Raw genomic sequence first — 20136 nt, 5'->3', positions numbered from 1 at the left:
TCGTCGTCGCTGAAATCCGGCCGGTATACATTATGCAGAGCGATCGCTCGCATGACGAATAGGCCGCCCCGTTTGTTCTGAGAGCGCGGCCACGGCCAGAAAAAGCGGCTCTCCTGCCACTGAGTCACACAGCATATTCCCAAGGCCGAGCGCGGCGTCTGGCCGCGACCACCAGCTCGCGACGCCACGGCGAAAGGGCGGTCCGCAGCTACCGCCGCAGATTGCAGCTTGTTTGCCTATTTTCTCATTTAGGAAACTGAACAGCCAAGGCCATGTCGCTGCATAAATCCTCAAATCATAGAAGTTAGTCTTCCAAGTTACGCTAACCTACGCAAATGAAGTTGGAAGGAAGATTAGGATTTAACGTCCCGTCGACATTTTCGTCATTAGAGACGGACCACACCCTCGGAATGTTTTAACGATAGGGAAGGAAATCGTCCGTGCCCTTTCAAAGGGGCCATCCTAGCATTTTCCTAGAGCGATTTAGGGAAATCATCGAAAGCCTAAATCGGTATGCCCGGACGCCGATTTGAACCGTTGTCCACCCAGTTGCCAGGCAAATCGAGTTGGCTTCCTCCTCAGCTCTCCTAGACCTGAACATAAAGTATCGATAGTTACCAGGCTATGATTTCGTCATTGGGCATCCTCTGTTTCCAAAAAAGTAAACCAGTTGACATCACAGCAGCTGAGAAGACCGTTCCACCAACCATCTTCGAAGGTTGCCATGTGTCTGATGATGGTCATATGATATGACCGAAACCGGTCACCTATGCTCTTGAAGCATACGTGGAGTGATCAAAACTGAATTATTGAAAGAAAATTTTTTTAAATGAAAACAATAATATGATACCTTCTGGTCGGAAGAGTATACAAGGTAGAATAGACAGTAAATAAAATGCATAATTTTGCTAGATTAACAATACTGGGTGAAGACTGCATTCTGTGAACCCTAAATACGCAAACAAACAAGAATACTTGTATCAAAAATTATTATTTTGAAAGCCAATAAACAACAACAATTAAAATATACCTATGAATAAGGACATAAGCAAACTGCCGTAGACTTACAAAACTAAGAACCCACAACTGTGTCTGATTTTACTCCTTGGATACATTATCTTACTTTCTTAATAACTCGTCCAAAAATTAAAACTTGTTTTACAACACTTTGTAAGCACTGTAAAGATTACGAAGCCACTTCTATAAAGAATATTTGCTGATATAAGAGTCCAATCTTTCAATCAATCACAACCTGACAAAAATAGTTTGTCCCATAAAAACTGTAATATATCACACAGGAAAGGGTGAACCTTAGGTCGTGAGCATTTCAACATATATCAACGATGGTTACTTTTCTGTGTAAAATTAAAGATAACAAAGCGGAAATATAGTTTGTAATCCATGACAAAAGGGCCCCATCGAACATAAGGATTTTTGGAAAATGGATTACCGTTAACCGACCATGATACAGATCACATGACTACACTGCATTGAAGTCTTAGTGTTGTTTCGTTCTGTGAAAATGAAAAGACAATGCTTATGAAACGAGGTCAATTTTCTTGCGCATTTTAAAAGGAAAAACATAAGAAAAATGTTTACTGCCAGGAAAAAATAAAGGTAAGACTAATTTTCCACAACTGTTTACAAACGTTGTGTTATCTTCCATCTTAGTTTGTTACGATTTAAAAACTCCTGATTCACACAACTTTTCCCTGGTATTTCATTCACAAATTTACTCCTCTTTGATCGTGACAAGATATCTGCAACAAGAAAGCGAATAATGGACCTCGACTGTGATTTGGCTTTTATTCAATGGGAAACCGAGGCCGTGTGGGAAACAGAAGCTATAACTCTATGCTGTCTGAACTCAGAGTGAGGTCAGTTGTGTTTATCCCAACTTCGCGACCGCAGAGGTTTCAGTCGTTTCCGCCACGCGGCGCTGCGGCTGCTGCGACGTCATTTGGCAAAGGCCCGCTGCCCATTTATGTCTAATGAGCATATTTAACGTGGAGGGACGGCCCTCACCCCTTTACCCCCACCTTTTACATCGCCTACTCCTCCCCCCTCATCCGTCCAACCGTTTCCCACCACACTGCCCTGCCGCTGCATTAAATGTCACGCAGAGGCAGCTACAACTTTTCCGATGGAGTTCTAATAAAACGTGGCAGACGAGCGGTCCGCCAGAAATATTAACTACTTAAATTTCCATAAAACTGTTCTTACAATAGACAGTTCACTCTCGCTGGCGATGTAATATTCGCAATTACGAGGAAATCTTCCGTGTTATCTTCTCTCCCAGTTTACGAGTCAATCAATCAGAGCGAAGCTCCTATTGTTCGTGACTGGAGCAGCTAAGTGAATGATAAAAGTGCGTTTTATGGCGCTTGAGCTCCTAGGAAGCTATCCAGGTACACCGTAGATTCGAGGAACACACACTAACGATAACACATGTTTCTATAGTTGTGTCGTTCACTGTTACTTCGCATCAAAATGTACATCGCTACGAATGTTTGTACTGAATCGCGAAATGAAACAGATGTTCAGTATCACATCATAAGATTTGATTTCGCCTGTTTCTTATCACTTTTTTATGTAAATGTCATTAACAGTGCGCTAAGATATGTATTTGGTTCAGTTGGAAATAAATTCATGTTAGTCATTCTTAGATATAGTTACAGTTACACAAACAACGATTTTCACTAGTTGTATCGGGAATGTTGATTCAACTGTCGTGAAACGTTCTCTATTCATTTATTATTCATTAAAATGGTTATATATATATATATATATATATATATATATATATATATATATATATATATATATATATATATGCGTTTCTTTTCCTATCATTGTGTCAACGCTCCCTCGATAAATCCGCTAAGAAACGTTGTGAACCAGAAAGTGTCGAACAGTAGTAACCAAACAAAACGCATAGTAATCTGTTTCTGTATCCACAAACAATCCGATAGGCACAATGGAGAAGTACAACAGAAATCCGTATAAGCATCGTCCACTTTTGTTTCATATGCGTAGCTAAATTTGCGCTACAGCTTTTTCATTTAATTCTTGCCCTTCGTGTAGACTGTATGCAATGATGTCCACAATTTTTTGGCAGGATGTTTCGATCTGTACGTCTCCTGGCGTCTCTTCAGCGTACAACATCGTTCTGTTCCCCGTGTACTATGCATTCAGAAAATGGTTCAAATGGCTCTGAGCACTATGCGACTTAACTTCTGAGGTCATCAGTCGCTTAGAACTTAGAACTAATTAAACCTAACTAACCTAAGGACATCACACACATCCATGCCCGAGGCAGGATTCGAACCTGTGACCGTAGCGGTCGCTCGGTTCCAGACTGCAGCGCCTAGAACCGCACGGCCACTCCGGCCGGCACTATGCATTCATATTCAAAAAAAAAAAAACAAAAAAACTGAGCATAGTTCATTCTATAAGAGAGATATGTGAACTGAACAACAGGTAACATAGCTAAAACGTACAGTAAATGTAGAAAGCGAAGGAAGACGCAAATAAACCAAATCTATAACATAGAGCTACAATTCTTATGTTGGAAAATAGATCATAGATGAGCATAGAAAACAATGAATGATCATTTGTCACAGACGATGACCAATGATTAGAAACATCAATGAGATAATGGAACCGCGAAAACATAACCAAATTGTACTTAACCGAATTCGGTTTTGCGGAAGTAATCAATAGGAGCAAGAAAAGTGTTCATTTCACTGACGGTGCAGCTATAACCGCATAAAATAAACTTGGACCTGTTCTACCTTTTCTAAACCGGATTTAATATCGAGCGGAAAATTCAGTGCGAAAACAAGGGCTGGTTAGCAACGATTGCCAGACTTGCACGCAGTACTCTACATGAACACTTTGGTAAAATAAATTACGGGATCTAATCAAGTGAAATGTTATGTAGCTGCCACGACCGATCAGATGTGATCACATCTAACGGGTGATCGGAACCGATCATTCCCATACATGTTCGTTGCGTGACGTATATTTCTGTGGTATTAGTCCAGTTCAATAGAATTAAGAACCTCAGTTTCCATTAATAAATTATTTTATTCACTTCTCAGCCACACTCTCATGAAGACGTACCAGGAGGGAAATGGGCCCAGTCATTACAGATGTATCTCGTACCATCTTTACGAAGGTTACATCATCACGCTGTAACACACGCAAAAAACTGAATTGCCAAATGCCTTGTAGCACTATAAGGCAGCTTGCTCAGTTATTTTAGGAATATAATGTGCAAAAGGAATGATTTAGACACTGCAAAATGCTCAGACTAACAAAGAAAAGAGAGAACGCGGGAGCGCATTCAACTCTGAAATAATGAAGTTGCTTGATTTTAAGAAATCACAAAAAAATAGTTTAGAAATAACAGTGCAAGCAAGAGAAAGTGAAGTAAGGTACTATTCATCCCGAGAAATTACCTTTTAGCGTCTAGGTACATGAAGTGCATAAGCAGGATTTACTGAAATCCAGATTATCTGGACTTAGTCTTATAGCGGGAAGCCAGATTCTGGTAACATTAAGTAAATTATGAAATCAGAAGAATACTTACGAGTGAATCGACTTCGGGATCCGCTATGTAGTACGGCTTCTCCTGCCGAATCTGTAAAAAGAAAGAGAATCTCATTAGCGTCGGTTTGTGACGAACAGTTATAGTATGGCTGGGCCTGCCTCTATTGTGCGACCCGGCGCGAATTAACGAATCACATGTCGGCTCTCACGCAAAATAATTTACTGACTGGCCGAGATGCGAGCGGGGTTGCCGCCGTCATTCAATGACTTGAGGCGGCGAGCGAGCTGCGATGACTTAAAAGTGGGGGCCATATGTGTGGTTACTGTAGACCTGTGTGTGTTGTCGATGGTTAGTTCCAGTACAAATATTATGAACGTAGTCTACGGAAGAGTTGTGCGACAGACGTGAAATGAACAGGGTGCTCCCTCTGTTTATAGAAATGTATTACTTCCGTTAATGTTAGAGATTGGAGTGAAACCACAGCCAACTCGCGAAAATACGTTTCTGTGGTCGAAATCTTCTCGGATTATTAGAGGCTCCATCAATGAGATTAGCCGAGAAAGCCACTGTTCTCATATACATTACTATTGTCTACTATATAAAGTTGGTTGGATTTTAATGTCTTATCGATGTCGAGGCCTTTAGAGACTGTATGTGCTCAGATGAGAGAGGCAGTCTCCACGTACAAAGACGCTGTTTCACATGTGGCAGTCTGTGAACACTAGTCTATAGGATCCCGTTAGTTGCAGGTAGTTTCAGGAAGGTGGGATTTCCCGCCTGACAGAAACTCGTCTTTGTCCTGAAGTCTGTTTGCAACTGTGCCCAGATATACTCCGGAGAGTCAATGCAGTTCCGTTGTCACATGTAACGGCTCATTAATCAGACTAAATCGTTTTACAATGTAGAACAACGTCATCGCGTTATGATGCTAGTGATGATTTATAAATTACTGCATATGTATTATTAATAATAGCACTGAATAAACAAGAGTATTATTCACAGAGCACGCTTTACTGTTAAAGTGTTAATCAACGCAAAACCCAAATAAATGTTCTATGGCGAATTGTAAATAAACTAGGAAAAAAATCTGTAGCCTATGAAAATGGCATCGAATTTACATTTTCTTGTATTGGTACGTGTCTGATCTGCAAGCTACCATACGCTTTTGTTCACGGATTCATACTCTTCTTTCGAAATTCAACTCATATTAGGACGGCCAAAAGAATTAATGAAAATTGAACTGGAGACTGCAATAGGAATGAAAGTTCTTGCTGCTCAAGAAGAGTAAGGAATTCAGATATTCTTAAATTATTGCAGGGAACACAGAAAATTTTAACGGTGTAAAAAAAATTAAGGCAATAATTTTTTATGCAAGAAGCACTAACACTGACACTGAAGGTATATTTCCTGCTATACAGATACAAGCACATTACAATTACGTTTATAAAAAACAGATCACGTGATGGAGTTCAGGTAACTCGATGGAAACTTAGAGACCACAAGTATATACGGAACGTGAACTTTCGGAGGTGCTGTAACTAGAATCCCATGGTCGACCGGTTAGGTTAGTGGGATTGGAACGTGATTTTTCCCGTCTTTGTGGGAGGCCGGTTCGTGGTAGATCTCGAACCTCGGGTCAGAAAACAGGCCGCCTCTTATCAAACCCTACGCGCGAGAACACCGCGCCCTCCCCATCACACATGTCCGGCGCCTGACGTCAGATTGTTCATAACCTCTTTCTCAACCAGGCCCATACGGGGAACACAAGAGCCGCAATCCAAAAAGGAAAGCCGGCACGATCTCCGGCGAAAGTCCGCTGCCGATAAAAGCGACCTCTCATTCCAACGCTCCGAAGTGTAACTGAGTGCATAAGAAGGTTCGCTTCAAAATTCTCGTCATTATTCCTCTAACACCATCAACCAAAATATTATCGAGTTTCGAGATTTTTTACCGTCACAGCTACATTACTATGCTAGACATGAAAAAACGACTGCAATATGTGATCAGTGAGACGCAAATATTAAATGGAGAATGAAATTCCTTTACCAAATATTAAATATTCGCTTTAGTAGCAAACTGCTCTAATTCTACCGAAACACATGAGCTTATTTACCAGGCCAGAAGAATGTTATGCCACTTAACTGACATGTTCCCTGCCGCTATTTTTCCAAAGTTTTCTGATTCCTCGTAATGTTACTCATCATAGGTTAATCCATTTACTTCTTTCCGTATTTCTGCAAGTCTAGATTACTTTATTCACCTTGTTATAACGCAAATGATAAAGCAGTGAACGTTTGTGCATAATGCTCACACGATCCGTTCACAAAATCCACTATCTTAAGCAGTGACTGCACACAGGCTGTAAATGATTTTCCGACTTTGTCTTCCAAATTTACGTTACTGTTTTCCAAAACAAGTATCTCGACCATTTTTTATTTTATTCTGAATATTTAGTTTTTTTCTCAGTCAGTACGTTTACGTTTTACTCGCACGAAAACACAGTTAACTCCAAAATGAAACTGCGGTACTTTTTCTTCATAAGGAAATGCGTAAATATGAAACTGTTCCGTTCAGAAAGTATCACATTGCTTTTATTGTCGTTTATGTTCTTTTTAATTAGCGCCGTCAGTAGTATTGCAGAAGATCAACTGTGGGATTGTATATTTAAAGTACGACATCAATCCATTTTATATTAATTTCAAAGGGCATCATAAAAAAAAGAAAGAAAACCGTGAACAGCACTATCCAGTACAGTTCCGTCAAACTACTTTAACACTACAAAATGTGAAAATTATGAACAGATTCCGCAAAACTATACATCAGAATAATGCAATTACTCTTGATTATTGCACAATAGAGTTATTCTAATGAAAACGTATTTTCTAAAACTAGCACTAGTTACTGACAGAAATGAAGTTGTTCCACTTTCCTCTATGCTAGAATTGTGCTGCGATGTGCTAAAAATACACTGTGAAAAATAATTATTTCAAGATACAGACTTTTCGAGGAAACACGGTGAAAGTAATGTTGCGGAAGTCAGTTTGTCGGGTAAAAGATATCTAAAAGCGAATAAGTCACAGTCAGCATGTTTCAGTACTTCCTATCGTTAAAGACGCCCCAGTTACAGTTGATAATGACGAAACAGGATGTGCCCGAAATACACTAAATCTGTTCCTCGTTAGGAATGCCGGAAGCATGCTGAATAATACAGAGGATTATTAAATGTTTATATCTATGATTTGAGACCCAGAGATCTGGCGTGGGCCCTAAAGGAATTACGGGTCAGAAGAAAGTTCTGTTTTTGCTGCGTACGTGTCATCGAGTGGGAGTATTTCACAAATCTCTACTGGATTACTGTCAAAATGACGTGTGCGATCAATCCATCAACGAAACAGTCTCAGAAAAAAAGTGATGAATGGATACATCTTCATCACATTGTGGTCACATGTCTGATTTATTTGCATTCCGTTTGTAATGACGTGTTCCATTTGGTGTATTCTGTTTCAGGTATTTAACTGTCAAAACAAAAGCTTCTTCCGCAGTTTTCGATTCCCAGTATTATGTCGCCTTTGAAAGAGTAGTAATTGTTGCCTGAAGATGAATCTGTAAACCGAGATAAGGCTTCTTAGCACATCAAGCTACAGGATAATGTCCCCCTATCTTTCTTATATTACTCAACAAAGGGTTTACTCTTTCGAAAAGTAAGATAGTATTAATAAATAACACTTATTTCCAGCCAGCACTGTCGCATGGCAATTTCATGCTGGAAAGAATAATAAATGAAGTCTCAAATAAATCGACATAAACCCATATCATGGAAGATGGGCAAATGTGTCAAAAAGCTTTATATAAACGTTTATCCACTGGCATGACCAGTTAAATAAAGTTCTTGTCGAGATTTTGTTCGCTAAAGACGAAATGGACTGTAAACCCAGGTCGAGATAGTCAGAATAGGCCTACGATCTATTTTCGAATATTGGCAGACACTATTAACAACACGTTATATCATATTGTGCTCAGCATAATAGAATTTATAATTGTTTACGTACTTTTATATCTAGAAATACTTAGATCTATATTTCTTAACTTCTATACTTTATTTAACTGTCCGATCACAACTACTGGTATTACATCGAAAGTAAGGTGTTACATAGTTTCGACGCAACTATAGCTGTTTCCCATTTTTCTCTATAATCTTACATTTACGGCTTTTAAATTTCCCTTGAGCTGTCTCTAGTATTCTTGGGTTAACATGAAGCTTGCTAACAGTACAATTTAGAAATACTTTCTTTGTTCAAAAATTAATAGTAGTTCTGATTTAAAATTGTGAGTTGCTTCATTATGGACGAACAGAAGTAAAATGTTGCTTTCATAAACCGTAACGTTCATGACCATTTGAATTAGAAATAGTCTTCTGTTTTAGCAGACCCAAAGATGTTTTCGGGAGAAGTTAACCTACAAGTTGTGTATAATTCGCCGCAGACATTTTATTGCTTCTTTAATGCTGACCAGCTTTTACAGAGATAGCAGAGTGCTCGGCGAAGCGATCTACGTCGTTCCAGACAGCAGTTTTGCTGCGGAAAAGGAGTTAATCTCGATCAAGACTATACGACGAATAGTCACTAAAAAGTAAAAGACAGATAAATCCAACTACATTTAATCTGTCCAGATTAGTATTTGCTACCGTAAATTTGTTAATTTTTATATTTTGATTTAACCGTCCTATCATAATTCTAGATGCTCACAACAACGGTCGGTATTTTATAGTTTTACGCAACTGAAGATGTTTCTCATGTAACCCGCTCGTACAGTGTAATGCGCAGCACACTATCTTACGGGAGTGGAAGATCAGCCACATCAATATCGAATTCGCGTCGTGGATTAACGACCATGGCTGGTGCACTGGCTTGCCTAAGTGTGGGTTTTTAAGTGGTTTTCCACGCTCGCTCAGGTAAATGCTGTCCGGTGCCCAATATCCGCCTTAGAAAATATGACAGTCCTACAAAAGCAATCAAAATGCGGCCACACACAGAACAAAGTGTGCACAATTGACATATTTCCCTCCCTTGAGAAACTGATAGCTACAGCTACAGGAAGACCATCTGACCACAAAGTTAAATAAAGGTATCAAATCCTGAGTACAGCGGACACAATGCTAGATGGGATTAACACAAAGTACAAGAATAAGAAGACTTTTTCTTTTAGCTGTATCCTTCCATTTACTGTTTTGTGATTAGTGATCTAATTTTACAATGTGTTACATATGATGCGCCTCCCATCCTGATTATTACCGAGAGTAATAGACACGCAGAATTAAGGACTGAAACAAGAAATCGTCAGATCAAGTGAAATTACCTAGGTTGGCTTCAGTTTTGCATGCTGGGTGTAATGAACTGCTGTAAGAAATTTAGCGCATAGAACAATTGAACGGCAAAGTCTGCGGCAGGTAGAACGTCAGGAAGCCCGAAGACTTTCGGTCTTAAAATCTGACATTGTGTCTTGTCCTTACTTATTAGATATAGCAACTGACGCCAGATTTAAACTTTCGCAGCTATTAAAGACACTTTGTTTCATAAGGCAGCATTTACGGCTGTACTTTTATTTAGCATATTTCTTTATTAACAGGGCTAGGAATTTTGGAAACTTGTGGTAAGGTTCTATGGGACCAAACTGCTGAGGTTATCGGTCCCTAGGCTTACACACCAGTCAAACTAACTAAAACTACCTAAAACTAACTTACGCTAAGGACAACACACACACACACACACACATCCCCGACGGAGGGCTCGAACCTCCGACGGGGGGTAGCCGCGCGAACCGTGGAAGGCGCCTCAGATCGCGCGGCTACCACATGCGGCAGGGCTAGGTTCTATACGGTTTTGCAAAACATAAATTATCCTTAATTACTTTGCCGAAACATGTTTTAGAAAATCCGTGCCATCTTTCTGGATAGTAACTTTTATTACATATCTGAAAATATTAATATTTGCACAAAAACAACGAAAGTTGAAAAAATTAGGTCTGTTAGTATTGTGAGGATTGCTTGTCTTGGAATTCCAAGTTCCTCTGGTTTTTAGTCTTCTCATTTGTTTTGGTTGCATAGCTTGTGAGCTGCAATAACATGGTGTTTTGCATTTGCTAAGCAAACATTTTATTCGGTATTTGTCCTATGTTATCTCGGTGCACACAGTTCTCACATTAACGCAGAAACACCAAAACACTGCATATGTCATTCATTAACGACACTCATATTTGAACTGAACTAGCTATGTACTAGTACATCAAACACCTGTGCCAGCAACCGATATTCATAGGTTTTTCTTCAGACGGGTCTGCTATAGAGCTTCACGAAATAATTGGTGATCACCGGGTTACTTTAAACATTATTACTTTAATAATATTCATTACACTACAGATTCAACTCTTCTGAGCGGTTTTAAGTGATATTTTTTCATATCCTCATATCGTCGATTATTTTATCCGAATCTACCCATTTACTTCATTTCAGTGAATTTCATTATACACTGTCCTGTTACATTAACGTGACCACCTGTCGAAAGTCTGAAAACAAGCTTGTGCAATTCGGACCGCGATGAGACGTGAAGGAACAGAGTGAATGAGGTTCTGGAAGATACCGACAGGGATATTGATGCCAACTTCTTTACCGGTGTCTGCTGCGCCAGGTTCCTCGGCTGAGGATCGAAGGCGACAACGGCCCGATCGAGGTGGTCCCGCAGATGCTGGGTAGATTTAAATCCGGGATTTGGTGGCCAGGGCAGTACGACAAACTCACCCTGCATCTCTTCCAATCACGCACGTACACTGCGGGCAGTGACACATTTCATTGTCCTGCTGGTGTATGCCATCGTGCTTAGTAAAAACGAACTGGATGTAGGGATGGACGTGGTCTACAAGTATACGTCCTCCAGAATGCCAAGAAAACAGTCCCCCGACCATAACGCTCCCACCTCCGTTCGCTTTGATGACGCGCCTGGATAACCTTGCGTGTGTAATGGCTCAAATGGCTCTGAGCCCTATGGGACTTAACATCTGAGATCATCAGTCCCCTAGAACTTAGAACTACTTAAAGCCAACCAACCTAAGGACATCACACACATCCATGGCCGAGGCAGGGTTCGAACCTGCGACCGTAGCGGTCACGCGGTTCCACATTGTAGCGCCTAGAACCGCTCAGCCACACCGGCCGACTTGCGTGTGTAAAATGCCGCTTTTGCGACGGGGAAGTGCACCGGTCTCGGATCGAATCCGCCCAGCGCAACGACAAAGGGCGGAGTGACGGTCACCCTGTATGTGTTTTTTTTTTTAATCTTTATCCCAATGACAACAATAATAGTCATACAAATTAACCCACCACCTTAGTGATTAGTGGGTCCTGAAGTTAATACAATATTGTTTGTTATCAGCAGCTATTACAGTTATTATAATGTTACAATCAATTTGTGACCTACAGACAGTATGACACAGTTCATCTTAATAGGCAGATTACGATTGTTAATCTATACACTACTACCTAGTTGTTAGTTTTCCTACCTACTTGTTAATTCCTAACTGCCTGCAGCGTTACAGGTGTGTCAGCCTAGATATAAACCTACTTCAAGGCCTTGCTCATCGAACTAATCCCGATGAGCGTGCCCCTGACACTGGGCAGGCCAAAATTGTTTGTCGCTGCAGATTCCTAAGTTAGTATCTACTTCTAATGCTACTAACTACTAACTAACCTACGTCAAATCCGGTGCTGTCTAAGTCGAGAATAGGTGTACCCCAGTCCCCGTAGCCCTGCACGTGGCGGATTCCAACTAAAAGTCGACCTGTCCACGCACAGGCGGTACAGGATTAGGGTACTAGGACACGTTCAGTGGTTGGTTCTAGTCGCGAAAGTGCCTCAGGTATGCAGTCAGAACATTTCGTGTTACCTCGTTTGCCAAGTTGTTCAGAGTTTCGAAAGTCTCTTCGTGTCTTAATAAGTCGTATGTGTTGTTGTTTGGAAGTTGTTGTCTTAATGTAGCTGCTACATCATCGAAAAGGAGCACTCGTAAACCATAATGTCGGGAGTACCCTCCAAAGCGCCACAGTCACACTCAGGTGTAGCCCTTTTCCCAAACCGACATATGTCGGGTAGGGCCCATGACCAGTGAGAAAATGTATTAGACCCTAGGATGGTTCCAAATACCTCATGCCTAACGTTTCTTTAACATTTGGCAAGAATGAATCTGGCAAAAGAACCTTCGGATTCTTGCCAAATGTTAAGAATGCATGCATGTGGGTTTTAGGCCGTTTACCAAATCCGACGTGGTGAATACCGGGCTGGCACTCAGGTCCAGTCTCACGACTAGCAAACATTTAGAAACCTTTCGCACTCTTTCCCACGGATAACACCAGCGACAGACACTTGGGGTATACACATTCAATCCCGAGAGGCGGGAGGGGGCGGATGGCGACACGAAGGGCTGCAGCCCACGCATGCAAAATCCATAGTAATCATACCGATCCTGGGTGGTTGCAGGGCAAAGGCAAAAGAAGAATTTTGATGAAACGAGACTAGTCGACGAGCCCATTCTGGTAAATACCGGCCAGATACGCTGGCGAGCGGCAGACGAAGCGCGTCAAGGAGGATAATTGCTAGCGCGTTGTCGGCTGGCGCAGTACGGAGTGGCGGCGCGGTTATTTGCGACCGGGGCGTGGGCCGCGGACTTGTCGCGGCGCCCGCTACACGCTCTGCGAAATAAGAGAGCGGGGCCCGGGGCTGAGCGGAGATGCCGGCCGCTGCGTCCTCGGAGGCCGCTCGCGCCGCTTCCCACTCGGCTGGAGCTCTTTTTGCTCGCGGCGCTGTTGTGAGCAGAGTGCGGCCGCGTGTCCGCGCGTGCCGCTCTAACGCAAGCTAATCATCTCCGCAGCGTGTAGTCGCCGTAGAGCCGCACGTCGTCGTATTTCCCTCCCGCTTCCGCATTACCATAAGTGTACCTTGAACTGCCCCACTCGCCACGCGTGTCGCGAATGTCAGTGATAAAAGGTGTAATTGTAAACACTTGACGAGAGCTCTTTCTGCTTTGGTGCTTTTTATTGTTCACGAGAAGGCAATATCCTGACACTAAGCAGCAACAACACGACACATCAAGCGCTGCGTTCTCAGCAAATCCTCTTAAACGACAACCGTTTATAGCGAGTGTCACAGCGTATTTTGAAAATATAATGTAATTGGATAGATAGGGAATCCACTCACCAAGCAGCAGCTGGAGAGAACATATAACAACGCTAAAGAAATGTGTAAGCTTTAGGAGCCACTGGCTCCTTCTTCTGGCAGAATGGTTGAAGCGGAGAGAAGAGGGATAACGGAAACTGACTGGTGAGTTTTAGGAAATTGGGAGAATTCGGAAAAGTCCGCGAGAACGTCAGTGGGATCCTTTCGAAACTTAAAAAATATAGCCTCCTCCGTTATACTGTATTTTCAGCGCTCCACGTTCGTTGTTATTCTAGACTGTGATTGTATTCTGTTGTAATGCCGCAGGATGGAGATGGTAAACATTACATCAAACCACAACTGCTTCCCGTAAATCAGCGTTCGGATCATCGTATAATATCATTTCAGATCGCTACAGTGTCCCTCTTTTGTACTATGAACAATGTTCTTTGACTGCGCGTTCATCACATTAAAAAGTTCGAGTAGACTGAGTCCCTCTCGGCCCAAACGCTTTGCTGGATGGGACTCTTACTCGCGGGTAAATGTCCAGATTGTTCCTTTGAAAGGTGAAAGGGCCCCATCGCTCCCCCTGAAACACTTTAACTTTTGGCTGGGACAACGTCCTCAAAGGAATAAGATGTTCTAGAGATAAGTGATACGGTTCTAATCCCCGGTTTCGGCTAAGGATTTTGGGAGGATTTCCTTGGTTGTAAGACGAAACTGGAAAGCCCCTCTCAATTATTACGAATTGGGAACCCAACTGCACCACAGTCAGCCTGTCTGGTACTCGACTGAATAGAACCGCGACTCTTTGAATCTCCTTAGAGTGGAGAACAAACAGAATAAAAAATAAAGTCCCTCCCCGTTCTGAGCTTACGCTCCGTCTCTAATGATCTCGTAGACGACGGCACGTTCAACTGTAATCTTCCTTACTTTAGTATGAACCGTAGCTTCACTGATGGCACTTCAGAGGGAAGCAGCTGCTATGTAGCTCGAGTAGTATCTTGTTCTTTTATGCACAGACACAATTCACAAAACTGAAAATTGTATTGAAAGATTGACGAGTCCATTTCCCCACAATGTACGTAAAAGACTCGAGACGGCACAAAAAACGAAGTACAAACGTCCATTAGAGCAGACCTCATTGTTTTATTAAGTTTTCTACACTTTCTCGATTTCTCGGTAAATAATTGAAGAAGGTGGTGTACTGGTTAAGAGACAACACTCGTATTCGATATGCGCGGAGTTAAGATCACCATTTGGTCACCCAGAGTTGGCCACCCAAGTTAATGGCTCTGAGCACTATGGGACTCAACTGCTGTTGTCATCAGTCCCCTAGAACTTAGAACTACTTAAACCTAACTAACCTAAGGACATCACACACATCCATGCCCGAGGCAGGATTCGAACCTGCGACCGTAGCGGTTGCACGGATCCACCCAAGTTACTTCTGGTAAATGTCAGCACGGTTCAGATGCAAAAACCACATGCCTGCCCCTTTGTAATACGTCTATGTGCTGAGTTTCTAAAGGTAGTTCGTTATCCCGAACTCGCATGCCAGACGAAGTCCACGTTTCAACACGCCCACAACTTACAGTCAGCTGGCTTCACACTGTCGTTTGAAAAAAGCAAGGCTGGTTAAATCGCTGAAGAGTCAAGAGGGTGTGATTAGAAAAACTGAGCTGGGTGCCGCGTAGCCAGTCGGGAGAGACACAGGAATCGTCACCGCTAGGAGTACACGGTCGGGCGCAGCTGTGTCAGCAGTCAGGTGCTCCAGCGGCGAGGCCCAGATTGCACTCGACGCCCCGAGACCCCAGTGCGCCCAATTTGCATTGCGCCGTAACAAGCGAAACGGGCCGTGTTTATCTCTTGACACGTTCAAAAGGTCTGTCCACAAGCTAACACGCGCCTAATCAGGGATAACTGTTTGCGAATTCCCCCGCAACCTCTTTAACCTTCCAATTAAGCACTGTTTGTCGTTAAACACGTCTCGCATGGCGCCGCACCGACCGGGTGCTTTCCGCCTAGCCTTGTCTCGGCCAGCTACTGCAGTTCGCCTTTTCACCGCGACGCGGTAGCACAGTTTTCCTCCTGCGCTTATGTTCGCGAACGGCTCTGCGACTGGTCTCATTATTGGGCTTAGTGAAGTATTCTCAGTCATCTATTTCCTGCTGATAAGTTTAGAGAATGACGCACAAGTTGCTTGACTTTATTTCTTTGTATTCTTTCGACGACGATAAAATACACTGAAGTATTTGCAACATCGTGACGTTACGATGTCTTCACTTCGCAAAGTGTAGTACATCCTGAACAGCATAGATAAACTCATTCTATTAATACAGTGTCCTGATACATATGCCACAGACATAGATTTAAGTCGTAAGTTTAGAATTAATGTCCCCTTAACGTCATTGAAAAGGTAACGGCCTTAACGCAGTGGAAATACCGGTTCCCGTGACATCACCGAAGTTAAGCGCTGTCAGGCGTGGTCGGCACTTGGTTGGGTGACCATCCCGGCCGCCATGCGCTGTTGCCATTTTTCGGGGTGCACTCAGCCTCATGATGCCAATTGAGGAGCTACTCGACCGAATAGTAGCGGCTTCGGTCAAGAATACCATCATAACGACCGGGACAGCGGTGTGCTGACCACACGCCCCTCCTATCCGCATCCTCCACTGAGGATGACACGGCGATCGGATGGTCCCGGTAGGCCACTCGTGGCCTGAAGACGGAGTGCTTTTTTTTAAGGTCATTAAAAACGCAAAGCGTTAGTCGCCCACTGAAAGGCCAGTAAATGAAGTCCTACTCTCTTCCAGAACAACAGAATTTTTTCTCTGATTTATTAGTCACCAACCGTTGGATGGTGTACCAACCGCGCGTCCAGTTTAACCCTGAAAAGAAAATTTTTGCGCTAGTTTACTGGGAATTCATGAAGGGAGGTGAAGTGGCGCAGCGGTTAACACATTGACCTGGTATCCGCGGAGATAGTGGGGTCAGATCCTCAGTGATATGCCTGAATCTCTTTAGGCAATGTGAGGATGATTTCTTGAAGTAATTGTGGACACGTCTTTTCTCCATCATTTTCCAGCGAAGTGAAAAACGCATCTCCAATGACCTCGCCGTCAACGGGACGATAAACATACCCTCTTCTTGCAGAATTCTTGAGAGACGCTCTATTGAGAATGGTGCTGGCAGGTCTTTTTCGTCGCATTGATAAGCTACGTAAGGTATGTTCAGCTTAATGTAAAACGCACTTTTTCTGGTATCATTATAACAGTTTCTGCTACTACTGGGAAAAAACAACGTTAAATTACTCTTCTGGTCGAAAAACTAACATTACGGAGTAACAGTTACACTGAAAGACGAAATTAGCAACGTACAAAACGAGATGCGCTGAATGATCTCCACGACGTTGGGAAGCTGCAGAGTTCATGTCTCCATCCGGTGATATATATTCATGTTTTCTGTGACTTTCGAAGACTTTACGTCGGTATACGGCCACATCCTTCCCCCACACTGCGGCACCTCCTCCACCCTTACACTAAAACAGGTTTTCCCGAATGGGTAAACGCTCCGCGAAAAGCTGTTAATAAATGGTGGTTTCTCCGACGGATTGATGATAATAATGTTCTTTTTTTCTAATCTGTAATGATTTCTGTGTTATTAATTATGATTTAAAATTGAAGTATTTTGTTAACCTTCAAAATAATTATGGTAATCCATTAAAGTACCAGTATTCTTAAACTGTTCTGTCTGGGGAAAGGTTACGAGATGCCTGCCCTAAAGGAGTAGTGCTCCTATGGTCGACTTCGGTTTATTGGGAGATCTTAGGAAAGTGTGGTTCTTCGGTAAAGGAGGCCGCATATAGAACACTAGTGCGACCCATTTTTGAGTTCTGCTCGAGTGTTTGGGATCACCAACACGTCGGCAGGTCGGCTCAAAGAGACAGCAATTCAGAGGCGGTCTGCTAGATTTGTTAGCGTCAAGGTCTGTCGACTAACAAGAATTACGGCGATGCTTCGGGGACTTTAAAGGAAATCCATGGAGGGAGGGCGACGTTCTTTTCGAGGAACACTACTGAGGAAATTTTGAAAACCAGTGTCTGAAGCTGACTGCAGAACGATCCTTCTACCGCCAATGTACATTTCGCGTAAGGATACGAAAAATTAGGGCTCTTACGGAGGCATATAGAGAGTCGTGTTTCCCTTGCGCTATTTGGGTGTGGAACAGGTTCAAAAAAATGGCTCTGAGCACTATGGGACTTAACATCTATGGTCATCAGTCCCCTAGAACTTAGAACTACTTAAACCTAACTAACCTAAGGACAGCACACAACACCCAGCCATCATGAGGCAGAGAAAATCCCTGACCCCGCCGGGAATCTAACCCGGGAACCCGGGCGTGGGAAGCGAGAACGCTACCGCACGACCACGAGATGCGGGCGGTGTGGAACAGGAAGGGAAATGACCAGTAACGGTTCAACGTACCCTCCGTCACGCAGCATACGGCGGCTTACGGAGTACGCATGTAGATGTAGATACTTTTTCAACGTCGCGGAGACGTCAAGTTCTAAGCATTAAAGTACCGTCGATCCGGTCTCGATTAGTAGCCCCTTCGTACACAAGTAATGTGACTTCGTCTTTGCGGGGCAGACCGGAAAGTGACTGCCGCGGTCGGCGGTAGGTGTACAGTGATGGTGGTCTGGGCGTGGACCCGGCTGGCAAGAGAGCATCGCGACCCCTGGTGGCCGCCCCGGGAGACGCAGTCGCTTTGTGTGCGTGCAGCGTGCAGTGCGCGGTGTGCACAGCAGTGCGTGAGACGCGCTCACCGCCGCCCCTGCGGTCTGCTTCCCCAGGGACGCATGCCGGGCCCTTCCAAAGAGGCCGCGCCATGTGTGCCCGCTATTCCGCCGCAGTCTCGCCGAGGACCACTCAAACGTTTCTCTGCCAAACTCTGTAACGGCGAATCTTGCTCTGCCACCACAAGAGCTGCACGCAGTTACGAGAAAAGTGTGCCACACCATCACGGAAAATATATTCAAAGGCTCTTTCTCTCTTTTTTTAAATAAATAATAAAAAACTGCGGAAAGACAAGCAGATGACGTGACAGTAAGAGAAACATAACAAAGAGATGTTACGGTACGTCACGTTCAGAAAAAGCAATCATGCGTTGGAAACATAACAAAGTCGTTTTAGCTATTTAAAACGAAAACGAGGACACAAACGAAGAACAATCGAATACACCACATTTTGTAAGAGATAGGTTCGGGATCAGCATCTTATCGATATCAAGGTCATTTGGGAGTCGCAGCGGAGAAAGCATTTAAGCCAACCCCTGTAAATGTCTTGGGAAAGATGGAAGAGTTTCGACAAGCTGCGAACTGTGTCAAATATTCCTTTAATCTACGAGGAAAAATTCTAGTAGATGTTGATACAATCGAACATAAATTCTTGTTCATGTCGGTACGTCCCTAAATGAAAAGCAGCTTGTTTTTCGACATACGCGCTTCGCTTCTTTTATTTCCATTATTGGTAGATCGACGATATTAAGTATTATTGGGGAACTCCGGCAGTTAAGTTTGGCAACATTTCGTTGATAATCATATCCAACTGGGATTAACTGCAACGACCGTATGAGAAATACTAGCGAAAACGTCGAAGTAACTGTGTGTTTAAGCACTCGTATGGCCTATTTCTTTTGAATGTACAAAGACCCATAAATTTCGTATTTACAGGGAGAGAGTGAATTCAATTTTACACGAAGGCATACAGGTTTATAAAGAGCGATTTATTACCGTCTTACTTCTGCGACAACAACAAAAAGTACAATATAGTAGGAAGATCATTCGGTCATTAACTAGAAGATTTGATTGCAGACACGGATGCGCCACACCAGCATCTCCGTAAGCAGCCGGCAATGTAGGCCGCAGTGCGTAACGCACACTGCGCCAGAGGTGTCCGCCCACGCACGCATTGCGAGAGGGAGGGAGGCATGGCAGCAGGTGCTGAAAGCGTCGGTAGGGCGACGCGATTCTGCGAGCGGCGCCGCGCCTCTTAAAATACAGGTTTAAGCACCTGCGTTTCGTTTTATGAATAGCCGGCCGGCGGAAATAAATTACCGACAAAACGGCCCCCTAATCGTGGATACTAAATTATTTGTAGTAGTACACGGCGTTTTCTCTTTTTGCTCCGTCGCTCTTTTCGCCTTTGAGAATGGTCAGGAAAGCTGCGGAAACACCGGCGGGGCACAGACCTCGGCCAGTATAATGCCAACCGAGCTTCCTCTTCTTTGTTGCTTTCGCTTTCTGGTGGTCGCGTGTTAACTTGGCGAGTGGAAGGAGGCCGAGAGCGAGGTGACACCCAGAGCAAAATCACGTCGATTG

General features: G+C 43.3%; 1 protein-coding gene across 1 annotated transcript in view; it reads right to left on the bottom strand.

Annotated features, from left to right (window-relative positions):
• Positions 1-20136, bottom strand: part of LOC126481099 (homeobox protein homothorax-like) — a 494851-nt gene that overhangs the window by 364459 nt on the left and 110256 nt on the right. The window contains exon 4 of the mRNA XM_050104618.1: positions 4595-4645. Coding sequence (XP_049960575.1) covers positions 4595-4645 — 51 coding nt within the window. The remainder of the gene's footprint in view (positions 1-4594; positions 4646-20136) is intronic.

This window comes from Schistocerca serialis, chromosome 5 (assembly GCF_023864345.2).
Source record: "Schistocerca serialis cubense isolate TAMUIC-IGC-003099 chromosome 5, iqSchSeri2.2, whole genome shotgun sequence".
Taxonomy (NCBI): domain Eukaryota; kingdom Metazoa; phylum Arthropoda; class Insecta; order Orthoptera; family Acrididae; genus Schistocerca; species Schistocerca serialis.
Note: the sequence above shows the minus strand (reverse complement) of the source record. Positions and strands in the feature narration are given on the sequence as shown.